Below are 27,890 nucleotides of genomic sequence, written 5' to 3'. Positions count from 1 at the left end.
GCAGACCACTTTCAAAGTATTTCAAGTGTTCAAGTATTTCTTCATTTTATTTCTTTCTTGAGGTTTTTCTTGTGGTTGAATAATGGTTGCTATTCAGAAATGTCATTCTTTCTTTAAATTCACCACTTTTTTAGTTAACATTTTAAAATGTTTATTACTGCTGAAAATATACCTGAAAAATCATGTCCTATGATACAATCATAAACACCTTGTTAGAATGGGCCAGAAGGCAATTTTCTTAGTGTCTCTTCTTTACTCATCTTGGAGGGTTATTCTGAAGACACATTAATATTGTGGCCACCCACAGAATACTGGAATATGAAGTTATAATTTTCCAGATGTCTCATTAATGTTACAAAGGTATAATGCAACCTAGTTGAATACAGGCTCCCAAATAATAATTTGTTTATTGTAGAGTGGACTTGTTTGCTAATGTGTATAATTTTTTGCCTCATGTGTTATCCCAGAATTTAATATATATACACTGGGCACTAATTTTCAAACTTTAAAAAATCACAGGCAACTGAAAAATTATATTGTATATATTATATAACATACATGTTTTACATGAAAGAAATGTTTTGTGAACAGTGCTTAGCTTTTTTGTGATACAATCTGAAATTGCCTGTATTATTCCATTCTATTTAATTTTCAAATGTGGTCATGATCCACTAAATTGATTTCATGACCTACTAATGGGTAGCAATCCAAAGTTTCAAAACCACTTTTCTCAGATATTTGTAGAGTACTGAAAAGTATGAAAAGATAAGTCCTTTAACATTCTAATTTTCGAACTTTTTTCAAGTCATTGTAGGAGGAAGTTTTGTTTCATGCTGTACAAGCACCAACCAACCACTCTTGCCTGTAGTAACCTGACTATATTACAGAAGAGAAAGCCTTCATTGTTGAGGGAGGATCTTTCCAATGAATTTCATCAAAAAGTCTAAAGTCTGTATGTTGTGGAAGGAAAATGTAGATGAGCAAAATGAGTAAGGGTATAGAAGGAAAGGAAGTGTGTGTGAGAGAGAGAGAGTAGGCATGAGAAAGAGGAGGTGCATGAGGGTGAGTAAAATGATTGCTTTTATGCCTGAGGTGGGGCCACAGACTGGAGTCAATGCCACGCACTGCCTCTTGAAGATATTCTAATCTTAACATTATAGAGGGGCTGGGTATTAGTCAGTTAATAATGCCTGGAAGTCAAACCTCTTGCTCTAACATACCCAAAATAATCTAATGTTTACAGTCCTTGAATGCTAAAATTTCACCACCAGTTCTTTTGAACTGTGTGGACTGATTAATTACTCTTTGAATTCAAGAAAAATGGAGGGAACAAAAGTCTCTCCATGCAGACTAACTAAATTCTAATTTTCTATTTTCAGAAGTGGAACTTGGAGTAAGTTCTTCTTCCCTAAATGAAAGCTTCCTTACATAGAGAACAAAAATTCATATTAATTAATCAAAATTAAGTATTAAGGTTACCTCCTGTGTTTACTGTTCTTAGTGGGGAAAAGATGGAGGACTACTAGCTTAAAGAGATATACAGTATTATAACTGTCAACAACCAAGGTGGGAGTGTTCTAGCAGCTTGTTTCCCCAATAAGCTTGATCTCTCTCATCTATAATGGGGGAGGGGGAAAGAGCAGTTTAAACAGCTCAGGCAGAAAATCTAACAGGTGCAACAGCAGAGAAAAGGATGAGGTACTTGTCCTCTTGCTTAGAGTTTTTCCAGCTATCTGAACAGGAGGACTTGTCTATTTCTGGAAAGAACTATGTGTTTCCTGACTCTAATGGAGACAGGCCAGGCCTTCAGGAGCTCAGATGCCCAGATATAAGTAAACCAACCAGTTATCTTACAATGTATTGCTAAAAACAGATTTTGCTCTTATGCTTCAGATACCTTATTTATAGTTAAATATAAACCAGTGCATAGGAATCCAACTGTATCAGCCAATTTTATATTAAAGGACTATAAGTTGTCCAATGGGAAGAGGTCACTTACAAAATGGAGATGCAAGAGACTGCTCAGCCTCCCAGAATTGATTTTCTTGAAAACCCTTACCAATAAGAACAAAATAACACTTTAGGTTGGAATTTGCCAAGAGTATGGGAAAGAAAGGACATTTTCACATACAAACACATTGTTTTCCTCATCTCCTTTCTACTTCAAGTCCCTATCCTACTACTGCATTCCTGCATCCACTGATTAATCTAACATGGCCTCTCAGTCCTCTGCTCCAGTTGTCATTAGTGCCTTGGCTACATGCTGTACTTTTTCACTACCCAGAACTGTTCTTTCTATGAAATATGATTTCAGATCTCTCCCTCTGAGAACACAACCTTCTATGCCTTTAGCCCTCTCATCCTGCTACTCCTATCACATCTTGTCTTTGACCTTGTCATGACCTCCATTCCATGATGCTACGACCACCTAACAACCCCCTCCTGTTTTAATTTCCTTCTCATCCAGCTGACTCCCTGTTTTACCACTCCCAATCACTTCATGCTCATATTCTCAATTCTCTTGTTCAACCTGCCTTCACTCTAGGATTTCCTTCACCACCTGATGAAACTGCACATTAGATGAATATAGTTATCTCTTTTCTCTTACACCTGGGATGCTGCACTCTATAAGACAAACTTAGAAAATTATCAATACTATTGCCACTAAGTTTATCACAACCAAACTTAATTGGGCTTTCAAGATCAAGAAATCTTTTTATATTTTCCTAATCAGCTTTCTCTTTTATTCTCCATAACAACTACTTCAAACCTACTTATCTTACTTTAAACTACTCACTCTACTACTTACACACCCCCTTTTAGCAGATGAACTTGCTTAATACCTTAAAGAGAAAACAGAATCCATCAGATGGGAATTATCTCAATTTCCTGTCCCCAAACCTATACTCTTGATAGCATATGTACTTGGAAAATTTCCTCTGCTGAGGTCCCTTCCACCTAAGTCCAATCCCTTCATATATAGGATCCCTGGATCCTATTTTGACCACTTTCTAGGGGCTTCACAGTGATTACATCCTTTCTTGTGTACCTTAATTTTCTGCCTCTTTACTCAATACTGCAAATTAGCATTTTAAAACATTTCTGTAGGCTTAAAAAACCCTCCTGAGTATAAATTATCCTCCAGATACCAATCTACTTCTTTCTTTTGCAGCTAAATTTCTCAAAAGGATTGACATTTTTATTTCCTTATCCCTCTCACTTTTCATCCCAGTGAAATCTAATTTTTATCACAACCACTCTACTGAAAACTGCTATTGTAAAGCTCATCAAAGATTTCTGGGGCTTCCCTGGTGGCACAGTGGTTGAGAGTCCGCCTGCCAATGCAGGGGACACGGGTTCGTGCCCCGGTCTGGGAGGATCCCACATGCCGCGGAGCGGCTGGGCCCGTGAGCCATGGCCGCTGAGCCTGCGCGTCCGGAGCCTGTGCTCCACAATGGGAGAGGCCACAACAGTGAGAGGCCCATGTACCGCATTTCTGTTTAAGTTAGGTAAGGTTACACTATTGAAATAGAGCAGCACAACTACACAGTGGCTTGTAAAAGTATGTATCTCTTTCTTGTACCAGCCGCAATGTAAATGATTGGGTAGATAGGGCAGCTTTGCTCCTCATGGTCCTTCTGGAACCAAAATTTGTTCCAAGTAATTCCTCTTACATTCCCTGTTTCAGTGTATAATCTACATGACTTGTAGCTGGGTCACTGCCACATCTGGGTTTTAGCTGGCTAGGAGGGAAGAGACACATACAGATGTCTTCCATTCCAGACCCAGAGGTAGCAAATAAAAATTCTGTCCACAATCTGTGAGAACTTAATTAGCCACACCTAACTACAAGGGAGGCTGAGTCACCATGTGCCTGGGTACAGTTCTATTACTATACAGAAAAGGAGAACAGATTTTGGCAGACATCTATCAGAATCCTTACGATGACCATCTTCTTAAATCCAATGGACCACTTTAATACTTATTTTTCTTGAGTTTTCTGAAGGATTTGCTACTGTCGATATTCCTCATCTCCTTGAAATGCTATTTGCTTTTAGTTTCATGATTCTGAACTCTGCATCTTCCTTGTCTTTTTTAAAAAATGCTTCCTTACCTCTCCTTTAAATGAAGATGTTTCTCAGAGTTCTGTGCTAAGCCTCTTCTATTCTTATTTGACACACTTTTGCTTGGTTCTCTTAGAGATCTCATGGTTTCAAACACCATACACAGGCATACCTCATTTTATTGCACTTTATTGCATTTTGCAGATATTGTGTGTTTTTTACAAATTGAAAGTTTTTACAAATTCAAAGCCCTGCAATGAGCATATCTATCAACACCATTTTTCCAAAGCATTTGCTCACTTTATGTCTCTGTGTCACATTTTGGTAGTTCTCACAATATTTCAAACTTTTCATTTTATTATATTTGTTATAATAAAACAAATATAATGGTGATCTGTGATCAGTGATCTTTGATGTTACTATTGTAATTGTTTGGGGGGGCACCATGAACTATACCCATATAAGACAGTGAACTTAATAGATAAATGTGTGTTCTGACTGCTCTACCAACTAGATGTTCCCCATCTTTTTCCCTCTCCTTGGGCCTCCCTATTCCCTGAGACACAACAATATTGAAAATAGACCAGTTCAGGGACTTCCCTGGTGGCGCAGTGGTTAACAATCCACCTGCCAATGCAGGGGACACGGGTTTGATCCCTGGTCTGGGAGGATCCCACATGCCACGGAGCAACTAAGCCTGTGCACCACAACTACTGAACCTGCGCTCTAGAGCCTGCAAGCCACAACTACTGAAGCCCACGTGCCTAGAGCCTGTGCTCCGCAACAAGAGAAGCCACTGCAACGAGAAGCCTGAGAAGCCCGCGCACCTCAAAGAAGAGTAGCCCCCGCTCGCTGCAACTAGAGAAAGCCCTCACGCAGCAATGAAGGCCCAACTCAGCCAAAAATAAAATAAATAAATTTTAAAAAAATTTTAAAAAGAAAATAGGCCACTTAATAATCCTACAATTTGCCTTAAGTGTTCAAGTGAAAGGAAGAGTCACATGTCTCTCACCTTAAATCAAAAGACAGAAATGATTAAACTTAGTGAAAAAGGCATGCTGAAAGCCAAGACAAGCTGAAAGCTAGGCCTCCTGCACCAAACAGCCAGGTGTGAATGCAAAGGACAAGTTCTTGAAGGAAATTAAGAGTGCTACTCCAGGGCTTCCCTGGTGGTGCAGTGGTTGAGAATCTGCCTGCTAATGCAGGGGACACGGGTTCGAGCCCTGGTCTGGGAAGATCCCACATGTCGCGGAGCAACTAGGCCCGTGAGCCACAACTACTGAGCCTGCGCGTCTGGAGCCTGTACTCCACAACAAGAGAGGCCACGATAGTGAGAGGCCCGCGCACCGCGATGAAGAGTGGCCCCCACTTGCCACAACTGGAGAAAGCCCTCGCACAGAAACGAAGAACCAACACAGCAAAAATAAATAAACTAATTAATTAAAAAAGCAAACATTAAAAAAAAAGAGTGCTACTCCAGAGAACACATGAATGATAAAGTGAAACAGCCTTATTACTGATATGGAGAAAGTTCTAGTGACCTGGATAGAACATCAAACCAGATACAACATTGCTTTAAGCCAAAGCTTAATACAGAAAAAGGCCCCAATTCTCTTCAATTCTATGAAGGCTGAGAGAAGTGAGGAAGAAGCAGAAGAAAAATTTGAAGCTAGCAGAGGCTGGTTCATGAGGTTTAAGGAAAGAAGCTGTCTCTAGGACGTGAAAGTGCAAGGTGAAGCAGAAAGTTGATGTAGAAGCTGCAGCAAGTTATCAGGAAGATCTAGTTAAGATAATTCATGAAGTTGGCTACACTATACCACAGATTTTCAATGTCAATGAAATAGTCTTATATTGGAAGAAGATGCCATATATAGGGCTTTCATAGCTAGAGAGTAGAAGTAGGTGCCTTGCTTCAAAGTTTCAAAGGACAGGCTGACTCTTTTGTTAGGGGCTAATGCAGCTGGTGACTTTAAGTTGAAGCCAATGCTTATTGACCATTACGAAAATCCTAGGCCCTTAAGAATTATGCTAAATCTACTCCACCTGTGCTCTTTAAACTGAACAACAAAGCCTGGGTAACAGCACACTTGTTTACAACATAGTTTACTGAGTATTTTAAGCCCACTGTTGAGATCTAGTGCTCAGAAAAAGATTCCTTTCAAAGTATTACTGCTCATCGACAATGCATTTGGTCACCCAGGAGCTCTGATGGAGATGTACAACCAGATTAATATTGTTTTCATGCCTGCTAACACAACATCCATTCTGCAGCCCATGGATCAAGGACTCATTTTGACTTTCAAGTCTTACTATTTTAGAAATACATATCATAAGGCTTTGGCTGCCAAAGATACTGATTTCTCTAATGGATTTCAGGAAACTGAAAACCTTTCGGAACAGATTCACCATTCTGGATGCCATTAGAAATTCATGATTCATGGGAAGAGATCAAAATATCAATATAAAAGAGCTTGGAAGAAGTTGATTTCAACCCTCATGACTTTGAGGGGTTCAAGACTTCAGTGGAGGAAGTAACTTAATTTGTGGTGGAAATAGCAAGAGAACTAGAATTAGAAGTGGAGCCTGAAGATGTGGTTGAACTGCTGCAATCTCATGGTAAAACTTTCTCCTGGATGAGGAGTTGCTTCTTATGGATGAGCAAAGAAAGTGGTTTCTTGAGATGAAATCTACTCCTGGTGAAAATGCTGTGAAGATTATTGAAATGACAACAAAGGATTTAGAATATTACATAAACTTAGTTGATAAAGTAGCGGCAGAGTTTGAGAGGATTGACTCCAATTTTGAAATAAGTTCTACTGTGGGTAAAATGCTATCAAACAGCATTGCATGCTACAGAGAAACTGTTCATGAAAGGAAGGCTCCATCAATGCAGCAAACTTCATTGTTGCCTTATTTTAAGAAATTGCCACAGCTACTCCAACCTTCAGCAACCATCATCCTGATCAGTCAGCAGCCATCAACATCAAGGCAAGACCTTCCATCAGCAAAAACATTACGACTTGCTGAAGTCTCAGATGATAGTTAACATTTTTTAGCAATAAAGTATTTTTAAGTTAAGGTATGTACATTGTATTTTTACACATAATGCTATTGCACACTTAATAGATTACAGTATAGTGTAAACATAACTTTTATATGCACTGGGAAACCAAAAAATTTGTGATTCACTTTATTGAGATACTCGCTTTATTGCAGTGGTCTGGAATGGAACCCAAAATATCTCTGGGGTATGCCTGTACATGCTGATGAATCTCAAAGTCCACATCTCCAGCCCAGATTTGTTTTCTGTGTTTCGGTTATATATGTACACACACACACACACACACACACACACACACACACATTCCACAGGCACTTACCTCAATATCAACATGTCCCAAGCTAACTTTATCTTTTTCTATTTCAATCTTGGTGGTTGTTTTTTTTTTTCCAGCATTCCCTGTCTTAGTGAATGACGCACTAACCATCAGTAACCAACCCAGAGAGGTGTTCATTATCCTTGAGTCTTTCCACTTTTTCTCCCCATGCAAGCCATCAGTCACTGGGTCTTAAATATTTTTATCTTCTAAATATCTTTCTAATCACCCCGCTTCTCCTTATCGACACTAGTATTACCTTCATCCAGGCTACCATCACCTCCTAACTGGTCTCTCTGATTCCAGTTATACCCCCTGAAACTGATTATCATACTTCAGCCAATTTTGATTTTTCAAAAATGCAGGTGTAATTATGTTAATCAACTGTTTAAGATCCTACATTGTATTATAGGTGCCTTTAGGATAAATTTTAAAATGCATGCTATAACTCATATAATTGTTTATGTCCTTACTCTGCTTTTTTCCCCCAATCTCATTTTAACATTCTCCCCCTTCCATGGTTTAAAGCTCGAGGCATATTTAGCTTCCCTGTTTCCTTAAAATATCCGTTCAAAACACTTCTTCTTCTCCTGAATGGCTCCTCCAGATCACAACTTGTAGTTCAATACCTTAGGAAAGGTTACAGTGATGTCTAAAAATATGGATTAGATTTTATTTATTTTAACAGGCACTTAACAAGCACTTACTAGCCACTTTGTAAAAATTAACTCATTAGATTCCTATGATAATAATCCTACGAGGTAAACACTATTATTGCCCCTATTTTACAGTTAAGGAAGCAGAGGTACACAACTTGCCCAAGACTTAAGATAGTGAGTAGCAGAACTAGGATTCTAATGTAGACATTTTGGTTCCAGGATCCATGTTCATAACCACTATGCAATGCTGTCTCCTAGGTATAAGATGTCCCTTCTTGGTATTTACATATTATTATTTACCTGTGCATACATTCTGGCATCTTTTAATTACTTGCCTGACAAATTTTCTAGCCTGTGAGCTCCATAAAGACACACATATGTATTTTTAAAAATATACAAGCGAAAAAAGCAATGACATTACTAACTATAATCGACTGAAATCTGTAAGTGTTTACAAGAGTGTAGGGGAGAATATATTTGCAATTACTCAATAAATGGCCTGAATAAAATATAATTTCTTCAGTTCAGGACATTTTAATGGTTCTTCTTGTCGGGCATTCAAAACAGTGATAATTCAGTGCACTTCATGAACCTTGTTTAAATACTGATTCAAACAAACCGACAGTAAAAAATATTTTGGAGGAAAATGTGTAAAACCAAACACAGATTGAATATAAATTATATTAAGCTACCAGCACTAAATTTGTAGATCGTGATAGTGGTATAGTATATATTTTTAAAGTCCTTATCTATTAAAGATACTTAGTGAAGTATTTAGAGGTAAAAATACGTGATGTCTGGGATTTACTTTAAAATACTCCAGATGAATTTATGAATTACTTGTTCAAAGAGAAAAAAAAATTCTACTGAAAAAATTCATAGAGACACATGGTGGCGCTGCAGGATAAGATGAAAAGAGTGCTTCTACAACACTGTGGGCTCCATTATTCACGGGAACAGAGAACATCCAACCCACTGAAAAGAGAGAGATTAAGGAGCTTCACCTACAGACCTGCTGGAGGTTTATATACTCTCTAGAAGTTTCCAACTAAAAAAAGAATCAGAGCCTCAGCTTGCAAAATTAGAGCTGAACTTAAATTTTTCCACAAAAGAGGTTTCTTGAAGAAACCATGGAGATCGGAGGGGCACTCGTTCTGCGGAAAAGGCAAGTTCTGATTATCTTTGTTTTACTGGGATTGCCTCAGGCAGGTCCTGAGTCTGTGCGCTATTCTGTGGCAGAGGAAACAGAAATTGGCTCTTTTGTGGCCAATCTGGCAAGGGATCTGGGGCTTGGGGTCGAGGAGCTCTCTTCGCGGGAGGCGCGGGTAGTGTGTGATGATAATGAAAAGCATTTGCACCTCGATTTGCTGACCGGGGATTTGCTCGTAAATGAGAAACTGGACCGGGAAGAGCTGTGTGACTCCACGGAGCCCTGTGTGCTGCATTTTCAGATGGTACTGGAAAACCCTTTACAGTTTTTTCGGGCTGAGCTGCATATCAAAGATATAAATGATCACTCGCCTACATTTCTTGACAAGGAAATAGTTATTAAAATATCAGAGAGTACCACTATTGGAACCACATTCCTAATGGAGAGTGCCCAAGATTTGGATGTAGGAAGCAACAGTCTCCAAAACTACACAGTTAGCCCGAATTCTCACTTCTACATTAAAATTCAAGACAGTGATGATGGAAAGATATACCCTGAACTAGTCCTGCACAGAGCGTTGGACCATGAGGAGGAGCCTGAGCTCACATTAACACTCATAGCACTGGATGGTGGATCCCCGCCCAGGTCTGGGACAACTTTGGTCCTCATCAAGGTCTTGGACATCAATGACAATGCCCCAGAGTTTCCTCAGAAGCTCTACGAGGTGCAGGTCCTGGAGGACACACCTGTTGGCTCTTGGATTATCACCATCTCTGCTAAGGATTTGGATGCAGGAAACTATGGGAAAATATCTTACACATTTTTTCATGCATCAGAAGATATTCGTAAAACATTTGAAATCAATCCACTATCTGGGGAAGTTCATTTGCGATCACACTTGGATTTTGAAGCAATACAGTCATACATTATAAATATTCAGGCAACAGATGGTGGGGGTCTTTCGGAAGAATGCACTCTTCTGGTTAAAGTAATAGATATAAATGACAATCCACCAGAAGTGACCATGTCATCAATTACAAAGATAATTCCAGAGAACGCCTCAGAGACCCTTGTGGCTCTTTTTAGTGTCCGAGACCAAGACGCTGGGGAAAATGGGGGGGTCGTTTGCTCTATTCAAGATGACCTCCCATTTTTTCTGAAACGAACCTTCAAGAACTTTTTCACTCTAGTTGCAGAAAAAGCACTGGACAGAGAGGAAAGAGCCGAGTACAACATCACCATCACCGTCACTGACATGGGAAGCCCCAGGCTGAAAACCGAGCACAACATAACCGTGATGGTGTCCGACGTCAACGACAACGCCCCCGCCTTCACCCAGACCTCCTACACCCTGTCCGTCCGCGAGAACAACAGCCCCGCCCTGCACATCGGCACCGTCCGCGCCACAGACAGAGACGCGGGCGCCAACGCCCAGGTCACCTACTCGCTGCTGCCGCCCCTCGACCCGCACGTGCCCCTGGCCTCCCTGGTGTCCATCAACCCGGACAACGGCCACCTGTTCGCCCTGAGGTCCCTGGACTACGAGGCCCTGCGGGCGTTCGAGTTCCGCGTGGGCGCCGCCGACCACGGCTCGCCCGCGCTCAGCAGCCAGGCGCTGGTGCGCGTGCTCGTGGAGGACGACAACGACAACGCGCCCTTTGTGCTGTACCCGCTGCAGAACGCCTCGGCGCCCTGCACCGAGCTGGTGCCCAGGGCGGCCGAGGCGGGCTACCTGGTGACCAAGGTGGTGGCGGTGGACGGTGACTCGGGCCAGAACGCCTGGCTGTCGTACCAGCTGCTCAAGGCCACGGAGCCCGGGCTCTTCGGCGTGTGGGCGCACAACGGCGAGGTGCGCACGGCCCGGCTGCTGAGCGAGCGCGACGCGGCCAAGCACAGGCTGGTGGTGCTGGTCAAGGACAACGGCGAGCCGCCGCTGTCGGCCAGCGTCACGCTGCACGTGCTGCTGGTGGACGGCTTCTCGCAGCCCTACCTGCCGGCCCCGGAGGCGGAAGCGGCGGACGCGGCCCCGGCCGCCCCGCTCACCGTCTACCTGGTGGTCGCCTTGGTGTCGGTGTCGTCGCTCTTCCTCTTCTCGGTGCTGGTGTTTGTCGCGGTGCGGCTGTGCAGGAGGGGCGGGGCGGCCTCGGTGGGTCGCTGCTCGGTGCCCGAGGGCCCCTTTCCGGGCCACCTGGTGGACGTCAGCGGCACGGGGACCCTGTCCCAGAGCTACCAGTACGAGGTGTGTCTCATGGGAGGTACTGGGACGAATGAGTTTAAATTTCTGAAGCCGATTATCCCTAATCTTCCAGTCCAAGACACCGGTAGGCATATAGGGGAAAATGAGAACTTTAGGAATAGCTTTGGATTCAACATTCAATAAAATAATTTACTTTAAACTTCTAATCTTTTGTCATTCTTGGCAAACTGTGGATCCATTTTGCCAATCTGTAATAGATTTTACCTTGGACGGTAGTTGCATGCATTATCATTTCTCATGTTCTCCTCACAGTTGCTTTAAAAATCTTTATTTGTGGCTATAATGACATGGAAGAATAATCTGTGTTCTGCTTTTTCATACATTTGGTCAAAATGTCATAGTAATGGAGTTATTGCTAATTTTTTGTTCTGATAATGGCATTGTTATGCAAGACGATGTTATTATTTGGAGGTGCAAACTCAAGTATTAAGAGCAAATGCCACAATGTATGTAATTTACTTCTAGACATTTCATCAAAGCATAGATACAGCAAAAATTAAAAGTGCTGTTGAAGCTGGGTGGAAAGTATATTGGATTTTACTGCACTATTCCCTTTGAAAATTTTGATCACAAAGGGTAAAAGTGCCACCTCTCCAGTATTCAGTAGTAGGGTATCTTATTTGTTTGTTTGTTTTTTGTTATATAGTGTTTTTCAAGAATTCACTTTATGACAAGATAAAAGTGACCACACTGAAAATTATTGATTTCTTAAGTAATTTTCCTTTTTTTTACTGTTGTCGTTGATGCTGTTTGGGGGGAGGAGTCTTATAATGTTCCGGGATTTTATGTTGCTATTTTGTTTTCTTTCAATATACCACAGTTGCTGGTTTAAATTTGTATTATTTTATATTGTTCATTATGTAACTCATATGTTCATGGTATCATCTTGAGTAAATACTCCTCCATCAGAAGAGTACAGATAAAAACTTCTTAAGAAATTAAAATGAAAATTCAAACTGGTAGAGAAATAAATTAGGTTCACTTTTCTATTGATTTTTAAAAGTATATATAAAAACATCCTTAATACTTTGTGGCCTCTCTCAGATGTTCACAAAGAAGGAATGGGTCTATATTAATGGTTTATAGATGTCTCATGGTGTTCCAAATTATAATGTCTCCAATCTATAAGTGTACAGTTCAGTGGACACTTTGGTAACTAGAATGTAGTGTGGATATAGAGCTACTGTGCATATACATTTCTGTGATTTCTCTCATAAAATTAAATATTATAGACTAGATGATGTAGTAAAATGCAATTTTGCTTGACATAGTGAAATGGGTAAAATAAATTCCAGTTTTCTTAGGAATTTTTTTCTTTGCTTCATGCAGTTTTTACTGGTCTTATTTTGTGTTGCAACAGATATTTACTAGTTGTGAGAATTTTATTAAATAGATATTTAAGCAGTACAATCCTGAAAAAGAATGTTTGGGCCCTCTTTATCTCTCAGAGTCATAAGAAGCAAAGCTTATGCTTCTTATGCATAAGAGTAAGAGTAGATAACAAAATATCCTATTTGAATGATACAGAAACAAACTTGTACACTACCAGATAGAATGGAATTCAAGGTCAGATATTTTATATAAGAAAATTTGGTGATGATTGAAGAGGTGACAAAATCACCTGGGGTGGGGGGGAAGAGACTGATTACTTAGCAATGTTATTGGGAAAACTGGCTCACTATATAAAGAAACAAAATCCTTATCTCATGTGATATAAAAATAAACTTCATGTGGATCTAAGAGGTGAATTTGAAATATTTAACTGGAAAAAATGTAACAAGTCCAAGTAAAAATATCTTTATGACCTTATTATTGATTTCAATTTCTTAAACAAGGTTTTAAAAGTACAAACAATAAGGATAAAAATTGACAAATATTACTACCTCAAAACTAGAGGATAGCCCAGACAAGCTAGCAGATGACAGACAGGGAGAAGCTACTTGCAGCATTTTCACTGAAAAGGATTAATATTTAGATAATTCAGATAAGTTTTACAGATAGCAAAAGTCAGAAAGTCGGGAGAGCCAATAGAATATTTTTAAAAGGACAAAAGGGAAAGGAAATTCAAAAGAGGGGAAAACAGAAAGTCTGAGAAGAACATGAAGTGATACTCAACCTCATTAGTTGCTGATACACATGATAAAATAGCAGTTTATACCCACAGCATTAGTAAAGATGACAAATTTCCATCAAGTGGAACCATAGGAAATTGCATATACACCCCATTTTGAAGGAGTTTCAATAGTATTTAATGAAATTTAGTATGTACATACTTTATGATGCAGCAATTCTACTTTGGGGCATATAAGCCAGAAAATTCTTACACAGCTTTACAAAATGAAGTGCATGCTAACGTTCATCTTGGGAAAGCAAAGAATAGGAGTCTATCTACATATCCATCAGTAAAGCAATTGATAAATAAAATGTGGAACATGTTTGTGAAGGATTATTATGCCACTGCACTCAAAAGGAGTGAACTAGGTGTACAGACAACCACATGAATAAATTCCAAATGTTTCAAAAGGAAGAAAGAGCCTGAGATTTATTGTACATACCATATATATCCATATAATACATAATATCTTAAACTTATAGAAATATACAAATATATAAACATTGGAAGAAGAGAAGAAGGAACAAATGTAGGAAAGAAGATGCGTGTTTCTACATAGGAGTGCAGACAGAAGTGTGAGCTATACCAATGTCAATGATAAGACATTGTTTAAATTGATTGCAGCATTATAGAGTTGATTTAGTATTGATCAGATGAAGTTGGTTTAAAAAAACACATTATTTCTCTATCCTCTCAATAAGATCAATTTCCCATACTCCATGAAAGCTAAAAATTTGCTTGTCATTTTAAGACATAACAATATCCTTGAGAATTTACCTTTTTAATAAGGGTGGTATACATTACGTACACCAACACTTCCACTGAAAAAAAATAGCTAATAAAACACTAATATATTGTCAGGTCACAGTTAATGTTTAAAGGTAACTCAGAGAGAGAAAATCAGCCCCAAGTCCACTTTTTTCCTTGGGAACAATTGGAATTCTGGGATATGTGAACCTCTATTTTGATGGTGTATACGGGGGAGGAAATCAAAGCCTGACAAACTGAGAAGCTGATAGAAGAACCTCACTTTAATAAATATGGAATCCTAAGAATGACATCTTTATGGCAGTATTAAACTGGAAATGGATGAGCCCTTGTATGCAATTTCAGCCTTGAACTTGAGTTTTAGCGTTGAACTTGATTTAAGGTGGTCATTGACAAATAGTGCTCCCAGATCCTGATAGAACCAAATGCAGACCTTCTACGAAAGAAGGTTTATTCATCTTAATCCTAGAACTATTCATATAAATAATTTTTATGTTCTTAACTTGAATATAAAGATAACTGCATGCACAGGGAAACATGACACCATGAGTGAGGGCCAGCAGAAAACATAAAACACTTGCAAACACACATAAACTTGCAAACACTTCAAATATTTTGATTATCAGAAACAGTCTACAAGAAGCTAACAACTTTAACTGAAATAAAAGTTACACCTGAAAATGTACAGGGAACAAGAAACAATAAAATGTGAAAGATTAAGAAAGAACCAAATAGAGCTCCTAGAACTGAAAAATATGATAATCAAAATTTTAAACTGAATAAAAGATTTAATAGAAAACTAGATGCAGTGAAATAAAGAATTTGTGGAGTGAAAGATAGGTCAGACTATAACTTACCCCACATATAGCTCAGTGTTAATAAGGTGGAAAATATGGAGGAGGTGGTTAGAAATGCAGAACAGAGTAAAAAAGTTTAACATATATTTAACCAGAATTTCAGGAGAGATGAGAAAGAATAATGGCTGGGAATTGTCCAGAATTGATGAAAACCTTAATGCACAGATTCAATACACCCAAATAAACCTAACAGGATAAATGAAAGATAACCATACCTGGAAACATCATTGTGAAATTTCAGAAAGACAAGACAAATTTCAAAAGACTTTTCTTTTTAAAGAAAAGTCATAGGAAAAAGACATTTTATCTTTAAACACATGACAGACTGAAAGCTATGTTCCATGTTGACAATTTCTCAACAGTATTAATGGAAACTAAAAGAAAGATACCTTCCAAGTGCTGAAAGAAATCAGTAAACCTTCCTGCCTAAATAGTCTCTGCATATGAGTCATCAAATGAGAGAATCAAATCAACTGGATGTCAGTTGGTTTTAAATTAATCAAGATCATGGGAAAGAAGTGGTATAAAGCTATTTTTCAAATATAACTTTATAGTTTTACTCTGTCCCTCCCTTGCCACAGTTCTGAGTCCAGGAGTTTGACCTACTCTGTTTCTAGCCTTCGTCATCCCTGGTGACATCTAATTCTACCCTAATCTAGTAGATCTATATGACCATGGCCAATTTCTGAAAATGGTAGTCTTTTAGAGCTGCGCCTCTGAAATCACAAATTCAAACGTACTTCTCTTAATCTACAACTTACATTCTTTCTCAAAGGGCTTCAATCACCAGTCATACCAATAAATCCCACATTTGTCTCTGCAGCCCAAACCTCTTTCCTCAACTTAATTTATATAATGTAAGATCATTTATGTAACAATTTATATGGATACTCTATGGACACCTCAAACTCAACGTGTTTTAAATTAAAACTTTCGGGCTTCCCTGGTGGCGCAGTGGTTGAGAGTCCACCTGCCGATGCAGGGGACACGGGTTTGTGCCCTGGTCCAGGAAGATCCCACGTGCCGCGGAGTGGCTGGGCCCGTGAGCCATGGCCGCTGAGCCTGCGCGTCCGGAGCCTGTGCTCCGCGACGGGAGAGGCCACAACAGTGAGAGGCCCGCATACCGCAAAAAAAAAAAAAAAAAAAAAAAAAGCAGTAAATTAAAACTTTCTATCCCTCAAAACTAAATGTCTTCTCCAGCTCTAAACATGTTCCTATTTCTCCTCTTCCTGTGTTTACTCTATCAGTTACTAGCACTAACACTCTCCCAGTTCCCTAAGCCTGAAAAAAAGTACATTGACTTTTACTCCTTCTTATTCTACTCTGTGTCTAATCACCATATCCTGTATATTTTATCTTTATCATTCTAATACAACTCTATAACTGCATTTCTAGGTGACAGCAATATTATCTCTTACCTGTATTAATGGAACAACTTCTAATCCATCCCTTGCCTCTAGTCTTAACTCCTCTGTGATTTATCTTCAACTCTGAAACAGGATGATCTTGAAAAATAAGAACACGGTCATGTCACTTTTCTATTTAAAACACTTTAATAATCTTGCATTTCTATTGATGTAGATTCCAAATGACTTGGCATGGCTTACAAAATACTTGCTGATCTTTCCAATCTCAACTCTCACCAATTCTCTCCTCTTACTCTATGGCTCAGCCATACTGATCCTATTTCAGTTCTTCCAAAATACTTCTTTCATTTTTGGATTTGCACAATCATGTTTTTAGCTTGCTGGAAATTTTACCCCACACCCAATTTTTGTTTGGATTACTCAAACTCGTTTTTCATGTATCAAATTAGAAAAAACTTTTTCTGGAAAAGTCTTTCCTCTACTTCAAATCCTGGTTAGATGACCCTCATCTATGCTCTTATATTAACATGAACTTTTGCTATCATGGCATTCATTATGCTCTATTTTAAATGTGTGACCACTTTTCTGCCTCCATCTTTCAGGACAGAAACTATGTTTGTCTGTTTACCACTCTATCCCTAACACAAAGTGTATGCTCAATAAATATTTGCTGAAAAAATTAATGAATGGATGATAATATATTTAGAATTATGTCTCTGGAAGTCCTGGGTCTACAAAACAGAATTCAGTTCCACAACTAAACTGGGTTCTAGTTTGTTCAACTTTTTAAAAATGTTACCAGAAACTGGATATGTCTTACATTATTCACTATTGTTGAGCACTTACTTTTGACTACACTTATGGAGTATCCCTAAATAAACAGTACCATTTACTCAGCCTGAAATGTCCAGCCTCCCCCAAACAATTATTTGTACATACCAGTTCAGTTTTAAATACATGACATTATCTTTATTGTCTTTTCAAAGCACATTTGCTGATATCTAAAGAAGACTAAGATCTTTGGTTCCCGTTTCCAATTTTCCTGGAAACCTCTTGCTCACTAAGTCAATTACATTAAAAAGTTCTCTTAACTATTTTTAGTTGTTTAGGTTGTTTAGTTGTGTTGTCTTCACAGAGATAGCATAACTTATTTGAGGTTGGGACTATATCTTAATTATGCTTTTTATAGCCACCACAGCTCTAGAGATTGTGGTTTATTGTGTTAAAGACTGAACAGTAACAGCATCACAAGAACAAAACTGAGAAAAGAAAATAGGAATATAGGAGAAAGTATAATTCAGAGTCATCAACAAACACGCAAGATAAATTAATATTTTGTCTCAAACTTATTTGGCTTTGTTTAAAACCTGAGACTCCTCAGAGTCGCGTGGTGGCGCTGCAGGATAAGATGGGGAACTTTTTGTACTATCAGATGCTCTGGTTACTGTGAACCACTGGAACTGAGAGCTCCAGAGAAGCAGTGGTGATAAAAAAGAGGCTTTCAAGAGAAAGCTAGGGAGCCAACAACGCCCTTGCCACCGAATTGCAAGTCTATAGATTCTCAATGGTCCAGGCTAATAGCTGAGAGGAGCAGTTTGAGACTGAATTGAAATATTTCCGCGGAAAGACGTTTGGCTAGGGAGCCAGGGAGCCATGGAGCCGGGAGAAGGAAGCCCTCAGCAGATAAGGCAAGCGCTGCTTTTCTTTGTTTTCCTGGGAGGGTCTTTGGTGTATTCAGAGACCTGGCGCTATTCTGTGGCAGAGGAAACGGAGATCGGCTCTTTTATAGGCAACGTGGTGAAAGACATAGGTTTGGGCGTGGAAGACCTGGCTGCGCGGGGGGCCAGAGTCATCTTTGATGACTATAAACCATACTTGCAGTTGGATCGGCAGACTGGCAACTTGATCTTAAATGAGAAACTGGACCGGGAGGCGCTTTGCGATCTCACCGAGCCATGCATATTAAATTTCCAGATATTAGTTGAAAATCCTTTGCAATTTTTTCGAGCTGAGCTTAGGGTCAAAGACATAAATGATCACACTCCCACGTTTCTAGACAAACATATACTTCTGAAAATCTCAGAAAGTGCTACTCCAGGAACCTCATTCCAAATGGATAGTGCTCAGGACTTGGATGTAGGAAAGAATGCTGTTCAAAACTACACACTAAGCCCCAATCCTCATTTCCACCTTAAACTGCAAGACAGTGAGGAGGGTAGAAAATACGCAGAGCTGTTGCTGGACCAACCTCTGGATCGAGAAAAGGAGCCTGAACTTAGATTAACACTAACAGCCCTGGATGGTGGGTCTCCGCCCAGGTCTGCAACTGCACTGGTGCGTGTGTTGGTCTCAGATATCAATGACAATGCCCCAGAGTTTGAGAGGTCCGTCTATGAGGTTTTGGTACCAGAAAACAGCCCTCTGGACTCCTTGGTCGTCAAGGTGTCTGCTACAGATTTAGATGCAGGAATAAATGGAGAACTATCTTATTCATTTCCCCACGTCTCCAGAGACATACGGAAAACATTTGAAATCCATCCCATTTCTGGCGAAGTCCGTTTAAAAGCACTTCTGGATTTCGAGTTAATTAAGTCTTATACAATAAATATTCAGGCCATTGACGGTGGGAGCCTTTCAGGAAAATCGGCAATTTTAGTTAGTGTTGTAGATGTGAATGACAACCCACCAGAAATAGTCATAACATCTCTTACCAGCCCCATACCGGAAAATTCGTCACCTGAAATGGTAGTCGCTGTCTTTAGCCTACGAGACCAAGACTCTGGGGACAACGGGAGGATGGTTTGCTCAATTCAGGACAATCTCCCCTTTCTCTTGAAGCCTACCTTCAAAAATTTCTACACCCTGGTAACAGAGAGCCCTCTGGACAGAGAGAGCAGAGCCCAGTACAACGTCACCATCTCCGTCACAGATATGGGAACCCCCAGGCTGAAAACCGAGCACAACATAACCGTGCTGGTGGCCGACGTCAACGACAACGCCCCCGCCTTCACCCAGACCTCCTACACCCTGTCCGTCCGCGAGAACAACAGCCCCGCCCTGCACATCGGCACCGTCCGCGCCACAGACAGAGACGCGGGCGCCAACGCCCAGGTCACCTACTCGCTGCTGCCGCCCCTCGACCCGCACGTGCCCCTGGCTTCCCTGGTGTCCATCAACCCGGACAACGGCCACCTGTTCGCCCTGAGGTCCCTGGACTACGAGGCCCTAAGAGCGTTCGAGTTCCGCGTGGGCGCCGCCGACCGCGGCTCGCCCGCGCTCAGCAGCCAGGCGCTGGTGCGCGTGCTCGTGGAGGACGACAACGACAACGCGCCCTTTGTGCTGTACCCGCTGCAGAACGCCTCGGCGCCCTGCACCGAGCTGGTGCCCAGGGCGGCCGAGGCGGGCTACCTGGTGACCAAGGTGGTGGCGGTGGACGGTGACTCGGGCCAGAACGCCTGGCTGTCGTACCAGCTGCTCAAGGCCACGGAGCCCGGGCTCTTCCGCGTGTGGGCGCACAACGGCGAGGTGCGCACGGCCCGGCTGCTGAGCGAGCGCGACGCGGCCAAGCACAGGCTGGTGGTGCTGGTCAAGGACAACGGCGAGCCGCCGCTGTCGGCCAGCGTCACGCTGCACGTGCTGCTGGTGGACGGCTTCTCGCAGCCCTACCTGCCGGCCCCGGAAGCGGAAGCGGCGGACGCGGCCCCGGCCGCCCAGCTCACCGTCTACCTGGTGGTGGCCTTGGTGTCGGTGTCGTCGCTCTTCCTATTCTCGGTGCTGGTGTTCATCGCGGTGCGGCTGTGCAGGAGGGGCGGGGCGGCCTCGGTGGGTCGCTGCTCGGTGCCCGAAGGCCACTTTCCGGGCCACCTGGTGGACGTCAGCGGCACGGGGACCTTGTCCCAGAGCTACCAGTACGAGGTGTGTCTGAAGCGGGGCTCTGGGACCAGCGAGTTCAAGTTTCTGAAGTCTGTTGCCTCCAATCATCAGGAGTCTGTAAATGATGTAGAGGAAAACTCAAAGTTTATAAATGGTTTTGGATTCAATTAGGAATTTTTTGGTTTTTCAGAGCATTCGGGATGAAAGTTAGTTTTCTCTAAATATACTGTTTCCATCAGCTTTTTGGCCGTATAGAATTTCTTGATTTTTTTTTTCTGATTTCATTTTGCTAGTTAAGGAGATTAGAAATTTTATTTGAGAATATACTCATACTTACTATTATTTCTATTTTGATTGAGACAAAGAACTTTCAATTTTACTTCATTACTGAAAAGTCATGAATATTTGTTAGTTTTTCAACTTTTCATCATCAAGCACTATTGATTTGAAGATGACCCCAAACCCATTCTCTGATTGTTGTCCAGAAATTTTTTCTAAATTTTTGATGTTGTGGTTACTTAGGAGATGAGCATGATACAAATATAATGAATTATTAGTAAATCTTCTGTTTAATCTGATGCCTCCTTGTCTTAAACTTTTAAATGTAGAAATATCTGAAAAATGGCATGTTTTTGTTTCACAGTACTATTAAATAGAAAAGACTACAATTTATCCTATAGTTAACGGTGTTTTCTCTTTTTTTATCAACATGCAGTATATAATATATGAGCAGTATTGAAAGATTATTAGGTTATTTTAGGATATTTAAATAATAGATTCCTTTTGTGGTGTCTGTCTAGCCCACCCCATCTGTTTCTGGAAACTTCTCTCTTCAGTAAAAATGTACTGTTGCAGCCATGTTTATTTTATATGACCCACCTCCCTCTGTGATTTCAAACAACAAGACAAGGTGATAGACATTACTGATCCAAGCTGACCCAATCTCATTATCTATGCTTTAAAAAATGACTTTAGAAACTGGTTATAGTATCTCTGTTAGAAACTTAACAAGAAAGTGATACCATGTTGGCTAAATACATGAAAGAAGCACAGAAAGCCAATCTACTTAGAGACAAAAAGGAAGGAGATGCCTCACTGTGGATTTTCCAATCGCTCCCAAATGTGCTTTCTCTCTTGAGCTTTTGGAAATATGAAATTTTAAAATAAATTTCCCTCTAAATAAGATAGCTAAGTGGATTTGTTCTCTTATCAAAAGCACTTTTAGATATGCTTGCATGGATAGGACCTTACTATTAATTTGAGATGTTAAAATTGTGGTTTTCATATTAATGTAATATTTAGGATCAAAAGGTTGTGGAATATTAGTAGTCTGTAAGGGACAAGAAAAAGCGTTTGTTAGAATATACAATTTTGAGAATAATTGATGGATATATCCAAACTGTACAGTCTTTGGAGTGTTTAATAGAAATTAGAAATTCTTAGAAAATTCTACAAGTTTTTGAATATCATTAGTGTCGTAACAGCTTTACTGCAAAATAACACTGATAATGTAAAATGTGTTCTAAGAGATGTATGCCTTATTTGTAGGCTCAGTATAGCCTTGTTATTATGTTCTTTCTTTTTTATAATATATTCCTTTGCTTAGGGGAACCACGGTATTTTGTCATACAGTGAAAAAACATTTTAGATCATTTTGAATTATTTCAAATTACTATTCAAAGGAGCATAGAAAAAAAGTCACTTGAGAACATGCTGTCTTGTTTATTTAGCTCATACAATGAACTAGGATGTTAGCAAAACAGGGTGCTTCTACATTAGGAGGAGAATCCATCTATCAGAATTGTAAAATTAATTTATTCATTGATCTATTTAACAAATATTTGTTGAGTATCTACTAGGTGCCAGGAACTATTGTAGATGTTGATGGATGTAGAAGTGAACAAAACAAAGTTCTTAAACTCAAGAGTGACACAGAAAAGAAACAATTAAATGTGTACATATATGCTGTATAAGATGGTGACCAATGCTAGGGAGAAAAAGCAGGAGGAGATATGGGAAGTGCCCTCATATGCATTTTTCCACAGTTTGAAAGTTTCATAAAATCATAAAATCTCTGACCTTATGTAGAAAGGGTATTATAAATTGGAATGAACTAATAGCTTTTTCCTTGATATGATTCAACCAATGGAAACCACAATTCTGGCATATAGGGTGCCTAGAATTTGAAAGGAAATCTAGAGGAATTCAAACTTTTTGCTGGAGAACTTTAAGAAATCACATAGGTATGTACTGTTATTTTTACAAGATGACTGATCACTTTTCAGTCTTCTTTCACTTCTCAGTTCTCCTCAGAATACCCCACCCAGACGACAGGTTCTAGAAGATAGGGACAATGTCTGGATTGCTTACTGATGTATTTCAGAGCCTAGTACATAGATATCAGTCACACTCCTTTGAATGAAGGAATGAATAGTTATACTTGCATGGTTTTCTGATTACATCATCTCCCCCAAACCATTTCCAAACTCCCAATAGCCATCTAGATTATTATATACAGAGAGAATTAAATTGCAGCAATTCTTTTCGAAGACAACGCATGATGGCGCTGCAGGCTAAGACGTCAAAAAAAAAAAAAAAAAAAGCCCAGGAAATGCGACGAATTCTACCTCAGATCTCCAGCGGAAGAGAAAAACCTGTAAGCAAAGCTCAGCACCAAAAACTCCAGGGAATGCTGCTCGCCGACATTTCTGGACAGGTTACCCACTGGGAGATCCACCACTGTCTCAGTCCCATTTCTACCTAAGATAGAGCTGGCCCCTGTTCCTGGAAAGGCGTTTGTGGGAGTAAAGATGGAGGCCGGAGGGGAGCGCTTTCCTAAACAAAGGCAAGTCCTGATTCTCTTTCTCTTGCTGGGAGTGGCTCTGGCAGGCTGGGAATCCCGTCGCTATTTCGTGATGGAGGAAACTGAGAGCGGCTCCTTTGTGGCCAACCTTGCTAAGGACCTGGGGCTGGGAGTGGGGGAGCTAGCTGCGCGAGAAGCCCGGGTGGTCTCCGAGGACAACGAACCCTGGTTGCAGCTTGATCTACAGACTGGGGAGTTGATATTAAGTGAGAAGCTGGACCGGGAGGAGATGTGCGGCCCCACAGATCCATGTGTAATGCATTTCCAAGTGTTACTGAAAAAACCACTGGGAGTATTTCGAGCTGAGCTACTGGTGAGAGACATAAACGATCATTCTCCTGAGTTTCCTGAAAGAGAAATGACGCTGAAAATCCTAGAGACTAGCCCTCCTGGGACAGTGTTTCCTCTGAAAACAGCCCAGGATTTGGACGTGGGCAACAACAACATCCAAAACTACAATATCAGTCACAACTCTTACTTCCATGTTTCCACCCGAAACTGGGGGGACGGCAGGAAATACCCAGAGCTGGTGCTGGACAAAGAGCTGGATCGAGAAGAGCAGGCCGAGCTCAGATTAACCCTCACAGCGCTGGATGGCGGCTCTCCGCCCAGGTCTGGCACCACCCAAGTCCGAATCTCGGTCTTGGACGTTAATGACAACGCCCCTGAGTTTGCACAGACGCACTACCAGGTGCAGGTCCCAGAGAACAGCCCTGTAGGCACCCTAGTTGTCACGGTCTCAGCCAGGGATTTGGACACTGGAACAAACGGAGAGATATCATATTCCCTTTTTTATAGTTCTCAAGAGATAAGCACAACTTTTGAGCTAAGCAGCATTTCAGGAGAAGTTCGACTAATTAAAAAACTAGATTTTGAGACAATATCCTCATATGAGCTGTATATAGATGCGTCTGATGGTGGGGGGCTTTCTGGAAAATGCTCTGTCTCCATTGAGGTGATGGATGTTAACGATAACTCCCCAGAACTAACTATTTCATCACTTACCAGCCCCATTCCTGAAAATTCCCCCGAGACAGAAGTGGCCCTGTTTAGGATTCGAGACCGAGACTCAGGGGACAACGGAAGGGTGACTTGCTCCATCCAGGATGATCTCCCCTTCCTCCTGAAACCATCTGCAGAGAAGTTCTACACCCTAGTAACAAATGGGGCGCTGGACAGAGAGAGTAAAGCCCAATATAATATCACCATCACCGTCACAGATATGGGGACACCGAGACTGGAAACCCAGCACAACATAACCGTGCTGGTGGCCGACGTCAACGACAACGCCCCCGCCTTCACCCAGACCTCCTACACCCTGTCCGTCCGCGAGAACAACAGCCCCGCCCTGCACATCGGCACCGTCCGCGCCACAGACAGAGACGCGGGCGCCAACGCCCAGGTCACCTACTCGCTGCTGCCGCCCCTCGACCCGCACGTGCCCCTGGCTTCCCTGGTGTCCATCAACCCGGACAACGGCCACCTGTTCGCCCTGAGGTCCCTGGACTACGAGGCCCTGCGGGCGTTCGAGTTCCGCGTGGGCGCCGCCGACCACGGCTCGCCCGCGCTCAGCAGCCAGGCGCTGGTGCGCGTGCTCGTGGAGGACGACAACGACAACGCGCCCTTTGTGCTGTACCCGCTGCAGAACGCCTCGGCGCCCTGCACCGAGCTGGTGCCCAGGGCGGCCGAGGCGGGCTACCTGGTGACCAAGGTGGTGGCGGTGGACGGCGACTCGGGCCAGAACGCCTGGCTGTCGTACCAGCTGCTCAAGGCCACGGAGCCCGGGCTCTTCCGCGTGTGGGCGCACAACGGCGAGGTGCGCACGGCCCGGCTGCTGAGCGAGCGCGACGCGGCCAAGCACAGGCTGGTGGTGCTGGTCAAGGACAACGGCGAGCCGCCGCTGTCAGCAAGCGTCACGCTGCACGTGCTGCTGGTGGACGGCTTCTCGCAGCCCTACCTGCCGGCCCCGGAAGCGGAAGCGGCGGACGCGGCCCTGGCCGCCCCACTCACCGTCTACCTGGTGGTCGCCTTGGCGTCTGTGTCGTCGCTCTTCCTCTTCTCGGTTCTGGTGTTCGTCGCGGTGCGGCTGTGCAGGAGGGGCGGGGCGGCCTCGGTGGGTCGCTGCTCGGTGCCCGGGGGCCCCTTTCCGGGCCACCTGGTGGACGTCAGCGGCACGGGGACCCTGTCCCATAGCTACCAGTACGAGGTGTGTCTGACGGGAGGCTCTGGGAGTAATGAGTTCAAATTCTTGAAGCCTGTCTTCCCCAATATTCTAGAATCGGACCTTGGGAGGAAGTCAGAAAGAAGTTCAACCTTACAGAATAGTTAAGTATCTGAAACTTCCCCACTGCGAACATTAGTTTTGTCTCCTACACCTTTCCCTTTTTTGACCTAGTAGTAATCTTTAATGCTTCTTGTTTTTCTTCTTTTCTAGTTTTTCTTAGTAATACTACTCATTGTTTTGTTGGTCTGTTTGTCCTATAATTATTTTTACAATTATTGTTAGTAAAAATTTTATATCAGGAAATTTCATATTTCTGATTAAACTTTTAGTATTTATTTCTAAATGATAATATGAAAGCCTCAGAATAAAAGTAATTCTAAGTTTAAAAGTACATTTCTCACTATATGACACTACATAAAAATGTCTGATCCCTTTTTATCATACTTCATTTTTTAATTACTGGAAGTTTTTAAAGTTTTTATTATTTACACAGTTAGACTTGTCTATAACCCTTCTTCTGTTTGGAGTGGAATCAATTTATATTTACTTATGTCCAATTTCTTCCAAGCTTTGTTTGGATTTTTGTTTTACCAATAGGCAGCAACATGTATAATTTCATGCTATTTATTTAGAAAATCACACTTGTAATCATTAGACTTTCACTCTGAAATATTGCATATGTTATCTCATGCATGTATATATTTATCATCTATTCTTTCTCATCTAAATTAATGTTGAAAATATTTGTAAGTTCTTCCTTATATCTAACTGAAGTTGTGATCCTGTTAAAGAGTTTACTGATACCAGGTTGACTATGTTTAAGGAGTTCTTTAGACGTGACCAAGTAATGCATTGCCTGCAATTGTCCCTTGCTGTTGGAGACTAATTCTCAAGTGACCTCCAAATTCTGCCTAGAGGAGCTTTTGATGACACAGCATTCCAATATCTGCTTGCCTTTGGATTACGACATTGTTCTGGTTAATAGGGAATTTGAAAGAAAATGCATTGTAGAACTAATATTACTTAAGCAAAGAAAACTTAGTAAAGGATATGTTGGTGAGGGAGTTGAATGATTTGAAGAAATAATCAGCTCTGTTGTCAGGACTCCTCTATCTCCAGGAGCCTCATAAGTGGATACTATAGAATGGCGTGGTTGGCAGAGTAATGGCCCCCTAAAGATATCCACATCCTAATCCCTGGAACCTGTGAATATTCTGTGTTGTATTGCAGAAGGAAATTAAGGTTCAGAGGAATTAAGGTTGCTAGTCAGTTAGTCTTAAAATAGGGAGAATATCTAGATGATCTGGATGGGCCTGATTCAGTCAGTTGAAAGGCCTTAGAGCAGAGCTGAGTCTTCCCTGAGATGAAGAAATTCTGACTGTGGGCAGCAGCTTCTCATGCCCCAGACTTCCAACCTGCTCTTTCTAATTGCCTGCTCTACAGATTTTGGACTTGCCTAGCCAGCTCACCCAACCAAGTAAGTCACTTCCTTGCAATAAATATCTTAATATATATCTCCTGCTGGTTCTGTTTCTCTGGTTGAACCCTGACTGATACAGATTTTGGTACCTGGAAGTGGAGTGCTGCTGTAACAAATAACTAAAAATATGGAAATTGCTTTGGAATTGAGCGGCAGGCATAGGCTGGAAGAATTTTGAAGTGCATGATGGAAAAAGCCTAGATTGCTTTGGACAGACTGTTAGGTGAAATACAGATGTTAATAACTTTGCTAGCGAAGACTCAGAGGGAAGTAAGGAGTATGGTGGAGAAAACATATATTGCCTTATAGATTACCTAAATCAAAACCTTAGGAGACTTGGTAGTAATATGGATGTTACTTGGTAGTAATATGGTAGTAATATGGATGTTCCCTGGTGGCACAGTGGTTAAGACTCCACCTGCCAATGCAGGGGACAGGGGTTCGAGCCCTGGTCGAGAAAGATCCTACATGCTGCAGAGCAACTAAGCCTGTGTGCCACAACTACTGAAGCCTGTGCACCTAGAGCCCATGCTCTGCAACAAGAGAAGCCACTGCAGCGAGAAGCCCACGCACTCTGTGCACCACAACAAAGAATAGTCCCTGCTCACCGTAACTAGAGAAAGCCCGGGCACAGCAACAAAGACCCAACACAGCCATAAATAAATAAATAAATAAATAAATTTAAAAAAATGTTTAAAGTCACTGCTGATGAGGGCTCAGAAAGAAATGAGGAAAATGTTATTGGAAACTGGAGGAAATAGACTCCTTGCTACATAGTGGCTGAAAACTTAGCTGAATTGTGTCCTGCAGTGGAAATGTGGGAGGAAAAGGACTTGTA

At 41.5% G+C, this 27,890-nt stretch overlaps 2 protein-coding genes across 2 annotated transcripts; both read left to right on the top strand.

The window, feature by feature from the left end:
* The first annotated feature begins 9,065 nt into the window (after positions 1–9,065).
* LOC309805360 (uncharacterized protein) lies at positions 9,066–25,917 on the top strand. The gene is given in 3 exon segments (XM_082623285.1): positions 9,066–11,624; positions 22,920–23,161; positions 23,163–25,917. Coding segments are annotated over 3 exon segments (5,151 nt in total). The 5' UTR covers positions 9,066–9,230; the 3' UTR covers positions 25,678–25,917.
* Positions 18,065–20,730, top strand: LOC309804747 (protocadherin beta-18-like). Its single transcript, XM_082622305.1, has one exon. The coding sequence runs from the start codon at positions 18,266–18,268 to the stop codon at positions 20,654–20,656; it is 2,391 nt and encodes a 796-aa protein (XP_082478431.1). The 5' UTR covers positions 18,065–18,265; the 3' UTR covers positions 20,657–20,730.
* Positions 25,918–27,890: the final 1,973 nt, after the last annotated feature.

Source organism: Mesoplodon mirus, assembly GCF_964341445.2.
Source record: "Mesoplodon mirus genome assembly, chromosome: 5".
Lineage (NCBI taxonomy): Eukaryota > Metazoa > Chordata > Mammalia > Artiodactyla > Ziphiidae > Mesoplodon > Mesoplodon mirus.
The sequence above is the reverse complement of the archived record's forward strand: the minus strand, read 5'-3'. Positions and strand labels throughout refer to the sequence as shown.

Coding starts and splice junctions, on each gene's coding strand:
- LOC309804747 (XM_082622305.1), top strand. CDS start 18,266: ATGGAGCCGGGAGAAGGAAGCCCTCAGCAGATAAGGCAAGCGCTGCTT.